At 45.0% G+C, this 14,777-nt stretch overlaps 1 protein-coding gene across 1 annotated transcript in view; it reads right to left on the reverse strand.

Moving 5' to 3' along the window:
* ext1b (exostosin glycosyltransferase 1b) overlaps nt 1-4,932 on the reverse strand; it is a 114,691-nt gene extending 109,759 nt beyond the window's left edge. Inside the window, exon 1 of the mRNA XM_071501242.1 lies at nt 3,017-4,932. Coding sequence (XP_071357343.1) covers nt 3,017-3,960 — 944 coding nt within the window. The 5' untranslated portion in view covers nt 3,961-4,932. The remainder of the gene's footprint in view (nt 1-3,016) is intronic.
* Nucleotides 4,933-14,777: the final 9,845 nt, after the last annotated feature.

Raw genomic sequence — 14,777 nt, forward strand, 5'->3', positions numbered from 1 at the left:
TCACTGTCCTCTCCCAGGATCATTGTCAGCAGCCCTGAAAACTGAGTGGATAATGTAGCAGTGAATGGGCCCTTTCATCAGCGTTTGGCCATGGAAGTGGACCAGAGTGACTCCAATTGAAAGCTATTGCAGCTAAGAAAATCAATTGAATAAATGTGTGGAGTGTGGTGCATTTGTGTCTGTGTGTGGTGTGTAATTCATGTGTGTGTGTGTATGTTGGAGCCGGTTCAGGTGCCCATATACTGGCTTCCAGTCTGGCCTCCTGCTGCTGCATTCCTCAGTAGAGCAGAATTCCTGTGGAAGCCAACGGGGTCAGAGGTCAGGAGGCAAGGATGAGCCTGAAAGCAGCACCAGCCATGGCAGTGTGTGTGTGTATATATATGTATGTGTGGGTGTGTGTTTGTGGTTGGCAGGTACATGCATATTCATTGCAAACAACAAGTACAGGCTGTGTTTCACTGCATATCTCTCTCTCTCTCTCTCTCTCTCTCTCTCTCTCTCTCTCTCTCTCTCTCTCTCTCTCTCTCTCTCTCTCTCTCTACATTCAAAGAGCATCCAGGTATGTACATATACTGTGCAGCCAGTCAGCCTGCCTTGGCTGTGCTCCCTCCTCAACCACTAACAGCTGCTCTGACACGTGTATGCATTCCTGAGTCTGCACCACAGCGTCCCCGTAAGGCACCGCCAGCCCGCCCCCAGCCTCTGGAAAAGGAGCGCTAACGTCGACCGGCTGCCTGCAGAAAGATCCCTTTACCTGAGAGAGCCAAGTCAGGGTTTTTACAAAGCATGGGCTGCCACCCAAAGGGGGTTAAATTAGATTAAAATGAAAGGCATCAGTTTGATTAAATTTAAACAGGTTGCTGAATCATAACAGCAAAGAGAAATGCTTTAAAATTTATTGGTTCCGCTGTATTGATAAATGCCAAAGGGGGCTAGCATGCTAAACAGTGCAATAACCAGTACAGTCAATTCTGAAGTCCTAGGAAAAAGTCAAATCTGGGTCTGAAAGAAAGTGTGAAAATCACTGAGATGTTCAGTGCAACAACCAGAAGCTCCACGCTGAACACTGGGAAAGCGTTGTGTAAAAATAAAACAGGATTCATTGAGTTTTTGTGGGAGCAGAAATCAAACGCAGTTATCGATGTTGGGTATGAAATGACTAACAGGCGGCGGTATTGATCAGAATAAATCAACCGTGAAACTGTGGGCAGAGAGCGCTCCCGATTTCCCCGAACTCGGCTGCGATCAGCTGTGTCAATCAGCTGATTATGGTGACCGAGATGTTCCAGAGGCAGAGGGTGCTTCTGGGAAAACAAGGCCCAGGATCCGCTGGGAAATGGAGCCGTGAGCGGAGCAGAGGTGGGCTGTCCAGGGATGACTGGAATGTCAGATAATGGATGACATATCTCCCCAGGTGACACCGAGCCCAAGGCATCCAGGGAGGCAGAGACGGAGAGAATGAGTGTGTTAGAGAGAGAGAGAGGGAAGAAAGGATGACGAATGGACAGACAAGTGCGTGCTTGTGAAGTTTTGTTAGAGCTCCCTTTTTCTGGCATCGCCGTTTGTCTGTGAGAAGTTGGAGGTTTTTTGAGTTCATCTCAAGTTCAAGGAGAATCGCTTCCTCCCTCAACCCAACATGTGTTTGGTTAAAAAGTTCCTCTTATCTCCCCCACGCAGCTCCTGCACCTTGCTCTCTTGTCTTTCTGACGGATTGAATGGAAATATGTGTAGGTTAACTTTCCATATGTTCCCCACCCGTCCTTTCCCCTTCACCTTGACATGCAGTGTGTGTACACAGGCACACACACCCTCTAGGAACAATGTAGACAAGTGCTGTTATCACTTGCCTGAGATTCTCCAGGCTTCACAAAGGCATGGGATCCACAGGTTGATAAATGCAGATCAAACCGATGTCACTCACAGACGAGTGAACCTGACAGCAGAGTTCACCGTGTTATCCAGCTATGTAAACATCAGACTGCAACGCCTCCCATATTAAAAGCATACCAAACATTCAAGTACAGCTGCTGATCCCAAGGGGAATCATTAATTACCACCTTGACAAAACTGAGACCTCCAAAATTAGAGGTAATCAACTATCCCTGGGGGCTAAGTGGAAACGATGGCACCAGCACTTGGAAATTAAGGCGATAATTAACCCATTATGGCTGATTTAGCTGCACTAAATCGTTTCATAATTCGACCAAACTTGTTACACACCGCAGCCGCCTCCAACTGCACCTTTAAGCGTGGGAAGCAGCGTTTTGCCACGACAAGGTCACCGTATCGCTGGTGCTAATTTCAGAGCAAGAGAACTCCCACAGTCGACTTTCACTTAATTTGCACTAAACACAGGGTGCAAATCAAACATGCCCATGCACATCCTGGTGAGAGGCTGCAGCAGTGCTCCCATGAAGGGGAGCTGGAAGGAGAAGGTGGTGGTGGTGGTGGTGGGGAGGGTGAATTCCTTCATAGGAAAGGAGGGGATGGGAGGGGGGTGTCCAGGGAGCTAATAGACTGGCAGGAGATCTTTTATGTCATGCTTGAGAGGGAGAGGAGGTGGAGTGGAGAGTAAAAACCAGTCATGTAGTGGCACATAAAAGGGCTGGTCAACTATGACCTGCAGCCGGGGATCATTATAAGGCCCAGAATCATTCACACTTAATCAGTTATGTTTCCAGATTTTATCATCACTTCAGTCTAGATGTTAATTCCAAGCCTGAACAGGTGAACAACTCTAATCCACAAGCAAAAAGAGGGAAGTAAATTTATATTCTTAGTTGCTTAGTTGGTTAATGCCTGTTTTCAGTTAGGAAGCACAGAGTGCAAGTTAAATTGACTGACACACACACACACACACACACACACACACACACACACACTGTGCGCCACGGTGTGAGACCTCCACAGGACGCGCATCTGGTGCGCTGTCTATGTGGATGACCGGTTTTTGCGCACGGATTTTGTGCGTAAAAGTCGAAGTGCAACATTAAAGAGCAACTTTTACTTCACTTACTTGTCATACTCCGCGTTGTCCTTGTCACAGCGCGCGTCCTTGTGCTTCTGCCAGTCCTTGCCGTGCTTGCAGGTGGTGAGCAGCACCACATCCTCGGCGTTGTGGACGTGGTATAAGGCATTCCTGGTGTCCGAGCCGATACCGGTCAGGTAGCGCTTCCCCTTGAACACCAGCATGTACTTTCTAAAAGGCGGGATGGAGTTGTACTTCAGGTACCCCCTCTCTCCGCCGGTCCTCGGATGCTCCTTGGAGAAGAGGGGGATGGACACGTCGAAGTTGGGCCTGAAGTTCTCGGTGCTGATGCTGGCTTTGGCCAACATGGCTTGACCGATGTCGAAGCCCAAGTCTTCCGTATAGTCCGGCCACGTCCCCGAGTACAAGTTAAATATGAGGTGGTTCCTGCCGTCGTTCCACAGGGGCAGGTTCTGGACCTTGGTCTTCAAGTTGTGGACGTATTGCGGGGACAGCTGGTCCCGGTCCAGAGTGTCCAGACTCAGGACGAACAGGCACGCCTGTCCGGGGTCTGAGGTGTAAAACCTCGAGCCCTCAATGGTGGATAAAATATTCTGATAACTCTCGGAGATCTTCTCCCCCTTCTGCTGCGGATAAACATAAACTTTGAATCCGTTCTTCTGACACTGGGAGAAATCAAAGCATGAATCCATGCGGCACCGTTTGCCTTTGTAAACACTCGTGTTGACGTCCCTCTTCTGCCGCGGAGATATGTGCAGGTTGTACTCCTCGGTGTCCGTCTGATCCCAGGGCAGGAAAGGTTGTAAAGGGTCCGAGAAGTGAGGCCAGGGCTGGTCAGGCCGGTACCCATTTCGGCTGCGGTCATGCCGGCTCCTGCTCGCCGCTGGAAGTTGAACCCCTCCGAGGTAGAAGAGAAGCACTAGACATGCACCGGCTGAGAGCAGGATCAGGTAGCGTTTTTTGGCCTGCATGTGTCCTGGGAACAGGGGCGAGTTGTTTAGGAATAAGAAATGTAAAGTGGCCCGAAGTTAGGCTCTCACCAACCCCGGCTACACCGCTCCATCCTCCGGCAGCCTCCACGGATCCCCAACCCCCCTTCTGCGTATTCGGTTCCCAAATCCAGCAATTGATCCAGTGCATGTGGGCGATTTTAAAAGTAGTGTCCCTTTCTCCCTCTTCTGTAGAGTTTCACCATGTCGCACAGCGCCTGCAGCGGGGCTTGGGCGCACCTAAAGAGATCAGTGCCGCCCGGACCCTCTCGGACACAATCACATGCAGCGACTCTCTTCCCCTGCGCTTCTTCTCACCCTCATTCAGGCTGGCTGCGTGTGCGGCTATTCAAATGGAAAACTGTCCGAGGACCGTGTGGGAACTCTCTCTCTCTCTCTCTCCCCCCTGAAGATGAACAGCGGCAGGGGTCCCCGAGGCTCTCCCAGACGTAAAGGTACACCCCGGTTTGGATGTTAAACTCGGTAACACATTGACCGGGGGGAGTGTGAAGGAACCCGGTCGGTTGTGGCCGCCGCGCTCGGATCCAAATGCCTCGGGGTGAATCCGTCCTATCTCCCCCTCTTTTATCACTCCATGGTCCCGTGTGAAGAGAGGCAGGAAAAAAAATAAAAACGGAGGGGAAGCGTCGTAGCGCAGGGGCAGCTCAGCGGTACAACAGTAACCTGACGAATCCCTGCATTCTTCTTATTTATTACAACCTCCACACAGACGCTCGCCGATATAAAATAAAAAACCTCATCGGCGGGGGAGCCACGCAAGCAGCAGGCGAAGTTACCCGGCCGACGCGGAGCGAGCAGACGCGGACCTCACACCGGGTGGATAGCGGAGAAAAACGTTCAAAAAAGACGGGATTCCTTGATCCTAGTGTCCAATTACCGAGTGCTCAGTTGTTCCGATTGTTAGTCGGTAACATTCCAATCCCGACACGACGGCAGCTGACGTGCGTCCCATCGATGCGCACCGCCGCCGCTGATTGGCCCGTCTGTGAGAACGGAAGAGGCGGGACTTGAGGGGGGGGGGGGGGGGGATGCACCCATTCATAACCGGAGTCCTCCACATGTGCAAATAATCTAATTGTGTTAAGCCTGGAGAAGTTGTTTGTAGATGCGCCAGAGAGCGAAGCACCTTCTACATAAACAAAAACAACAACAACAACAACAGATCGACACTGTGAAGTTGTGTTGTGTGTTCAGGCTGAGCGCTTTTCTCAGACACACGCACAATCACACAGTGTTTGCTCTCATACTATCTGGATTAAACAGTCCACGCTTCAGTGGTGGAGAAAGTACTGAGATTTCCTTTACTTAAGTAAAAGTGCGACAGCGATGACATACTCTGTTGCAGGTATAAGTCCCGCATTCACCTCAGCCTTAAAGCAGGATTTCAGTGTGGTCAAAATAGACAGAATTTTATGTACAACTTTGCATATTGCTGAATAGTTCGATCTCTAACTGTGCACAATTCATAAACCGATTAACTGTTTTACATAGAAAATCTTAAATACTCAATCAAAGTACAAGTACCTGGCTTGTACATACAGCTGAGTAAGCTATAAGTACTTGACCAAATGTAGGCGACTTAGTTACATGCAAAATTTTCCCTCTTGACTCCTGACATGTTTCATAGTCACTTTTTATGTATTACACAAACCCACTTCTTTATTTATTTGTTTATTTTGATTTTTAATTTCTCTGTGAAGCACCTTGGTCATGATTTCTTTTTACAACCTGCTCTATTAATGGACTTGATCTGACTTTTTAGGTACATTGACTGTTCTTTTAACCTAAATGTTCTTTCTTTCTTTCTTTCTTTCTTTCTTTCTTTCTTTCTTTATACAAGATCTGAATAAATTATGTTAAACTCACAGGTTGCATAGTAGCACACAATATGTGTTTAAATACATTCAAATTTATGTTCTTTCTTTCTTTGACAATTTGAGAAAGTTTTAAACCCAGTTTTTTCCTTTTTTTTAATATCATATTTTTCCTGTTTCTGGCCTTTATTGAACAGCTGTAGAGGCAGACAGGAAATGAGGAGAGAGAGGAGGGGAGGTATGACATGCAACAAAGGTCCGCGGCTGGTATCAAAATCAAATCAAGGATGTCGCGGTCTCATGGTGTTTTGTTGTGTCTCAACCACCAGACCACAAGGTCGCCCCATCCAAGTGTTTTTTCTTTTCTCTTCTCCAAACATTGTCCCCCTCTAATTTGATCCAGGGTCTGTTGTTAAACAGGTTTTCATGGAAACCCAGATTCACTAACCCGCAGTCCTGACAGAGCAAAGACAATCAAAAGCCACTAAAGTAAGATAAGCCCCGTGTGATTTGCCTGTAACTTGCTGACATGTTTATATCGCCTACAGGATTCAGCATCTGTTCAAACGAATGATTTCATTGTCCATTTTGTACCAAAAATGAACACAGCGAAATAGTCAGGATATGAAAGCATTTAATGAGAATAAGTTGTTGGAGGTCAACCCCCAGTTAAAGCTTTCCTGTATCCACTAACAAACCAACGCGGCACAGGAGAGGCGATATGCACGACAAGGAAATTAATAGCAGAGGAGTGGTTCTCGCTGAGTGTCACCATGCCTCATAAGCCCGCATAATCCTCCCCACTGCCATTTGGTGGCACAACACTCAGGCTGGGTGAAGAGGCCATCCTAATTTTTTATCGGCCAATTAGCTCAGAAGAGGGGGACTAATTAGCAGGGCTGGCTGGGAGACCAGCCAGGATCCTGTGGTTGGCCAGCGCTCATCGTCGGAATATGCTGGTGATGAAGAGGCCTGGGTGCCGTTCCAGAGGGCTGATCCTGTCTTCGTGGTCGTCCTGCTTAATCCAATGTTAAGCAATCCATATAGGAGAGAGCTGTGGGCTGAGTAAAGCAACATGCAAATCCTGACTCATCTTTCTATGGCGGTGTTGTGGCATGTTGCACCGCCATAACAGGTTCTCATAGCCTTACATTTACACACAGAGCTTCTTCTAACACAAATCTAAACTCTGCACTCCTATACAAAAGTCACACAACTGGCACACTTAGCACCACTGCCTCTCTTTTGAGAGCCTTGCTTTTGTTTATGCCCGAGGGACTTTTCTCTTAATTGCTTGCAACTCTAACAGGAATAATGTCGGGTTCCTTAATGACACTTGAAACCATGATTGTGTTAACCAGAGAAGATGGTGTAATCTGAATAGACTTGTTCTCTTGAAAAGTGCTTGTGTCTCCTTAATGTATTGCAGGTTGTCCACATCATTAAACATGTCTCTTAATTGAAGGTGAGATGAAGAGACGCAGAAGCTTGAGCACAGGCTGCAAGTGTTCACTGCTGCACCATCAAAAGGCACCGTATACCCCAGGTTTATCCCCTGTATCCCAACTGTTTTGGAACATTTTGTAGCTGTGTGGTCTCCGCATCACAGTGGTGAGAACTGGGAGTCATTCCAGTGAGCTTTGCCTCACTCCCCTCCTTCATCCTTCCTTGTGTACACTTCTAAAGTTTCCAGCCCAGAAAAATTCCCCTCTTCAATCACACTTTGGTCTCTCTCCTTCACAGGGCTGTAGCAGGTCGGGGATATGAGAGGATGAGTAAACCTGGCTGGACTAAGGAAGATTGTAAAGTAAAACACCCCCTTTTTTTTAATAGATTCTCCCAATTTGCCCAAATGAAATCACGCTGTCAGAATGTAGGAGCAGGAGATTGCTCCACTAATGGTGGAAGAAAGATACAGGAAGTGGCAAATTCTACATACAGGGGAAAAAAACAGCAAGTGCTCTGTCGAAGAGCAACACTCACAAGTGTGAGATCATTAGTTTCCTTTGATATGAAGCGACACACTGGCTGGGATGGAGAACACCATGTTGGAGTTGAAAAATTTTTGAACAAATATCTCCCAGCGTCAGTTCGTAGAGAGTTAGCAAGTGGATCTAAATCAGTGTCTTACTTATTGCCTCACTCTGTGTATCTGAAGCATTAGCGTTGCATTTGTTGCAAAGTTGCAATGAAAATAAACTAAAATAAAACATTTTCTGAAACATTTGTTTCCAGTATTATGTTTTCATACAAAGTAACGCACTCATATTTATGGTTAAAGTCTTTTTTTGTGTGCAACCAATAAGAAACTTTGTCATCCATATGGTTGGAAGAGCTGTTAAAAGATCTTCTCCGTTTCTCAAAGATCACCAGGTATTTATTCTTTGGGAAATCTGATGCTGAGCTCTCTGCCTCGAATGTGGTGGTAATACATTTGAGGCACGATGCACATGTAATACAACCTTCTTACATTTTAATGTCTCACTTCTTTTTGTTTACATTTGTTTTTTGAATCAGATAATCTTTTTCGTCTCTGACCTTAATATGAACTCAAGTCAAACGTATTCCCTTTCTTTCATATTTTGTGCCCTGGTTTTCAATGAAGAACAGGCCTTGTTTTATGTTACTTATTATTGATGAAGCAGTTTTGGCAGGGAACCCAAAAAATAAAAAGATATTGCTGTGAGGCAGTGATCATGATATTCAAAGAGACATGTAATTGCAGTGTTTGCCAAATGAATTAAATAGGTTGAACTGGACAATAATTTTCCATATAGGTTAAAGTGATAGTGACACTTTTAAAAGATGCCCACCGAAACAATCCGGCATCCATTTAAATGTACGTTTTATTTAGAATATTTTCAGTGCTTTATTTATTTATAACTTTCTGATTCACTCAGCTGTACAGTATGCACTGTAGGTGTGCTTGTGTGTAGGAAAACGCAGGTTAAGTGGTTGAAAAACATGTAGCACCAAAGGAAAGTGCTGAAGATAAAGCACTGAAAATATTCTAAATGAAGTGTACATTTAAATGGATATAGGATTATTTCTGCTGCTTTTTTCTGCTGGCCCCTGTGCACAGCAGCACTGCTCTGCTAGTGTGCCAGTGCTCTTTGCTGCCTCTCCAAACTGGCAGCGCACTGATCTGAATCTACTGCAGGTAACACACTGACTATGCATGACTACCTCACACAACCCCATGCCAAATAACCCAAACTATCCCTTTTAATTACAAGAAAAGAACCAGTATCGCATAATGCAATGATTTTAACGTTCCTACGCCCTGACTGAATGAAGAGTCAGTTCATGCTGTGACTCTCCCGGCGCTGCGTGTAAAGCACTTGCCCTCAGTGACGGCAGGCAGCCATGATAAAGACTTGCAAATTCAGGCCGTGGTAAACAAATACCCACGGCTGGAAGGTAATCTGTGGGTTGAGGGAGTTTCAGGCAAGAGGAAGACAAAACAGCCTTTGAGAGTCTTCAGGCTGCTGCTGATCAGTCACTGATAAACTCCCCTCTGGATGATGTAACAAGCTGGGCTCCTGCAACGACAAAGGGCATGTGTGTGCACATGCACTTGTGCCCAAAAAATATTGTATCTCAGGGGTGCGGTGTGTGTGTTTGGATGTACCTGGCTTGTGTTTGCACTTGAGACTATATTTTGTTGTGTGTGTGTGTGTGTATGGGGTGTGAAAAACAAAGAGCAAATCCAGTTGAGTTTACTGTTTAAAGGTGCTCTAAAAAAGTGGCTCCTCAAACCTGAGAATAGCGTTCCACCGGTGTAGTGTGTAATCTTGTCGACATGGTCTCACAGGGAGTGTGCGCTTCTTTTCCAACAATACAGCTTTTATTTGGAAGATTCAGAAAATAACACAAAGGTTTTCAAGTATTCATGTCCAATCTTTTGTCTTGTCACCTGTGTTGCTATTTCCCTGGTGCTTATTCCTGCAAACTTAGGGAGGGTAAAAAGTTGAGCGAGATAGAAACATAAATATATTGTAATGAAAACTTGAGGCGAACAATTCATACCACATAGTTGTCTCCTCTCATTGCTGACAGCAGCAAACAGTGCAGTGACAAACAGGCCGGAAGTTTAGCTAAAAGAGCATTGTGACTGGTGTAGCCGTGGCAAGTGAGTGGGAGTCAATCTGGACTTGGACTTTCTGTTCTCAGACTGCCAGCCTCATGGATTGCTCCGGGCTACTGAATGCTAAATGGTGTAGCCTTGGCTATCCTTTCAAAGTGCTGCTCACTCCGTGTGTGGGATGCCTAGTGATCTCCCATTCTTTATTTATTTAAAGTGACCTTTCGACTCCCAAGCTGAGATTGCTTTGGGCAAACTGAGCTGGGTTTAAATGTTCGGGGGTGTGGGAGGGAGGCCATCATTTGTTGCCAAGGCCCTGAGCGAACTGAGCTGAAACTCTACAATTTTAACCCCGGAATTCTTCTGGGAAGTACCGGCTGGCAGGCAGCATCAAATGAAGCGTTTCAGGTTAGATGTGGTGATAGGCTTTTGTCCTCATTAAAACAGAAATCCCTGCCACTTCTTTCTCATTTGTATTCCACCGCAATTCATTCAGGGTGGATTTTGATTTGGGGGATTTGGATGGTATAAGGCCACTGAAGCCAGGAGAAAAAATGAATGCATCTTGTAGTTTCGTCTTACGCAAAGCCCTGAAAGAGCAACTTTACATATACACTACCACTTTGTCCTTACTTACTTTTCAACTTTTTTGGCTGAGGACAAAGCCTCCATCTTGGTTTAACAGAATTAAAGCATCCCTGCTTATGAAAAGGTCTAAAGCTCGTCCTATTAAACACCTCTTCTTAAGCACACTTGCGGCTGAATGTGCCAATCACTTGAAACATCGGCCCCACTTCAGGGAACTGAAACATAATGAGTGTCAGTATCATTAAATCTACCGTGCTGATATTAAATCAGTATCATTTTAAAGGAGCTCATTCTGATATCATTACTTCAGAAAGTGCTGATGCTGCTGTGGGACCTGCTGGCTACAGTACAGTCAGTTTTTGCATCCATTCAGAGGTTCTTTAATTCCCGCAGGGACTATACTGCACAGTAATCCACTTAATTTACAATTACCCATGCAGGCCACTCATATGGAATGATTAATGGACTCAAGTAATCCCACTGATGCTGATGAGTGTTGAAACCAGACCATATACACCATATATGGTCTGTTTTCTACGCTTCCGTCTTCATATGCTGACATACATATATGAACTGCTTTCAGTTGAGAAGCGCAAGCATGCACACACACATATGTGCACACACATATTTATAAATATATTCTGCACATACTCTATGCATCCCCTCTGTGCATACTGTATGAACCTCCTCCCTGTCTTTGAGGAGATGCAGGGGTGAAGCTGGCTGTGCAGGGTGAATGTTAATGTTTTAACTCCCCTGCCAAAGATCAGAGCAGTGTCTGCTCTCCTCAGCCCTTTGAACTCTAACCCAGATTTCGCTGTACCAACCTCTGTCTTCCACGTCTGTGCTGTTGGCTGCTGTTGGGTACTCTGGAGGAGTTACTGGCACAAGTGGTGTGAGGTAGTTGGACACTAGTGGTTCTGTACCTGTGACCTAGAGTCCACAGCTACAGATGCTAGAAGCTCCGCGAGGAAGTACATAGACATGGAAGTGCTTAGGGCTAAATGCTAACGTCAATGTGCGGATGTGTTCACAAGGAGAATGCTAACATGCTTTTGTTTTGCGGGTATGATTTGCTAATTAGCACCAAACACAAATGAGATAAAGGCTGATGGGTATATAACAAATTCTGCAGGTATTTGGTGATACATTTTTGACTAAGATAAAACATAGATAAGGAAATCTGGCTATGTTTAGTCCATCTGATTTTACTTCCTAAAACAGCCCCTCTCTGAATTAGGACCTCTGAGGACCACAATTGTCTGTAAAAAATTTCATTGTGATCCATCCGGTACCTTTTGAGATATTTCAGCCTTGACCAAAGCGTGGCAAAAAAAAAAAAAAAAAGGTTCTCTTTTTAATTTAGTCTTTGTGATTCCTTTTTTCCTCTCTTTCATACTTTGTTTTCCCATATTGCAGTTTTCAGTTTGAGGCAAATCAATCTTTCAATCTCATCCTCCATCCCTCTGTTTCTATATGGCTCCCGTCTCTGATTTGACTCTCTCGCTCTTACATTTTTCTCACTTTACTTTCCCTCACACATTTGATTAACCCTTTCTAGTCAAAGATAGGCAAATCAGTCTCCCTCTTTCACTTTTTAATCACTGTCTTTTGCTCTTTTTCTTGTTCCTTCTTTCTCTCTGACTTAGCCTCTCTGACCCTTTGACTCAGTCAATTGCACTCCCAATGCCTCGCCCCTTTCTCAGCTTTGATTCACACATTTTAATTGCTCATTTCCCCATCTCCGGAATTAATGAAATCTTTATTCATACAAGGATTTATTGAGGTTTAGAAAGGACAGAGAGGAATACGGTGAAGGAAGGAGAAAACAATGAAACAATATATTTTGGTTTTTGCTGAGAACAACAGATGCTGATAGCAATGATTACCCCGTAGCCAAATAGCTCAATCACTCCTTACTAACAGGGAATAAATCACAGAAATCACCCTCAACAAAAGCAAATGAGAAACACATTTTTCTCCCTCTGTTCTGAGTAACATTTGCTGTCCAAAGCCTGTGAGAGAGATGCTGAGAAGAAACACAACAGATCAAAGCCTTTTCCCTCGCCCTTTCTCACAGCAGTCCTTATGCAGAGAACGACAGATGTGGGTGATGAGTTGACGGCAGAGAAAGCGATGCAGGGAAAAAGGTTAGAATGACATGTAAGGACATGTTATGACTGCTGCCTTGACTTGACAGCGCAGGGTTAATTATGGATGGCCTCCTCTGTTGGCAAGGGCTCAACATTAAGTCGCAGAGACGACTGAGGCCTGGCTGCCTCCTGGCTATGTGCATTAGGTCCTCTTATGTTTTATTACTGCTGGAGGTTGCGTTGGGGTGCTGGAGTTCCACTTTGGATTTAAAACAAGCTTTCTGACATGGGAAGTTAACAACAGTTTCTGCTGATGTTTTATGGCTGACCCATTTTACTCATGGGTTATTAGTGAAACACACCATCTGAGGACCATGGAGCCGATGTTACAACTTAACCAACCAGACTGAACAGAGGAACCAGAGTCTGATGGAGAAAGACGACAGTTTCCTTCCTTCCCTCGTAGTACGACAGGAATCCGTTCATGTTCTTAAATAAGTTGCCTCTCATTTTGTGAAATATGATTATTTGCCTTGGTGAGATGAGAAGCTAAATATCAACATTGTCTCTGTGCATTAATGACAGAAATTGTGTTGAGCTTAGCTTAGCATAAAGACTGGAAACAGGGGGAACAGCTAGCCGAGCACCATCAAAAGTTCAAAAATAAGCCTACATACAAAATTTGATAAACTTGGACGTAGAAAAAGCTAATTTCCTTCCTGTGCTTTATCTTGTTTCTCTCCACAATTCATTTTGCTGCAGTATGTTCAATCAATCAAGGATGCCAAGCTGACATCGCTGGCACACAAACTGAGTTGCATTGATTTGTTAAAAGATGTCAGGCTTCTGCGGCTGGTAAATGTGCCCCTGAAGGATCTGTTGTGATCTCACATCGTCGCTGAGGCACTGCAGATTCATACACATTTGATTGCCCTGATGCCATAATTAGCTTGGTCAGGCAAACAAGCACTTTGAAGTGGTTCTACTCGAGTGTATCTTTTCAAGAGACCCCTTTTTCTTTTTTCTTTTGGAGAGGTATGGAGTGGAATAAAGTGATGTCAGCACGAAAGAAAAGCTTGAAACATTTAGTCGATTTACTGTCCTGACCTGGCAGGGAGACAGTTGCTTAAGCCAGAAAAGCACTAGATACATCTCTATTGTCTTCAGTGTGGGAAGTTATTTTCCTGCTGCATCTATGTTTGGGGAGATGGGGGGTAGTTTTTGCTTTGTCATGGGGAATGCGATGATTCATGCTAAAAGAAGCCAAACATCTGGCCTCATTAATCATTTCTTTTCAAGTCTGGGTTTTCAGGGAATACTTTTCCTTTTTCATCACATTCTCTCTCTCTCTCTCTCTCTCTCTTTCTCTCACTCCCCCCTTATTCCCCCCCCCCCATCTGTGCTGCTTGTCATCTGTTGACATTTTGGCATGCCTCATCACCCATATTACTCCTCCCTCCTCGTTTGCTCCCTAATTTGTTTAGATGGCAGTGGAAAGAGAGGGATGAGAAAGAAAGGGACCAAGGTGTGGAGGGAGAAAATGAGGGAGAGTGTGGGAAGGGAAAGAAGGACGGGAGAGTTGTAAATCAAGTTTGATGAAATCGGCTTGCATGCCGTTAAACAGTTAGGGAGTTCCTCATTACTCACTGAGCTCTGAGTGAATGCGGTGACACATCCACATTAATGCCACATCCTACTTTGCCTTGGGCTTAACCAACAAAATGATAAGAACAACATTTTCCATTCACTGTGATGTGATGATGCCCCCTCCCCACACACACAGACACCACCCGTCAAAAATTTACAGGGTTCGGAAAATTGTTGCTTCCCTACAAAGCTCCCATGACCGCTGTCATGTCAACTGATATGTTTGTTACTCTTTATTATACTTTATGGCTCAGCTGGTAATCCTACGGGACATGTTGTTCATCGTGCTGACAGAGAGAGATTTACTGAGTATAATATTAGCAATATTAAAAGATGAAACTGTGGATCACATTTAAGACATAAAGCAGGGTGAAGGAACAGATCAAAACATGCCCTGGATCAGATTGTGCCACAGGTTTTGGAATATTAAAGTTCAACTGTAAAGCTTATCCAGCTCTGGGCTACTTGTTTAACTGGAACTGTCCTCCCAGGAAAACAATGTCATCATTCAGCTTGAGCAATCGCCCCAAACTGACACGTTTACTTTCAAGT

This window comes from Trachinotus anak, unplaced genomic scaffold (assembly GCF_046630095.1).
Source record: "Trachinotus anak isolate AG129_WGS33_773 ecotype Australia unplaced genomic scaffold, CSIRO_AGI_Tana_v1 ptg000016l, whole genome shotgun sequence".
In the NCBI taxonomy this organism is placed as follows: domain Eukaryota; kingdom Metazoa; phylum Chordata; class Actinopteri; order Carangiformes; family Carangidae; genus Trachinotus; species Trachinotus anak.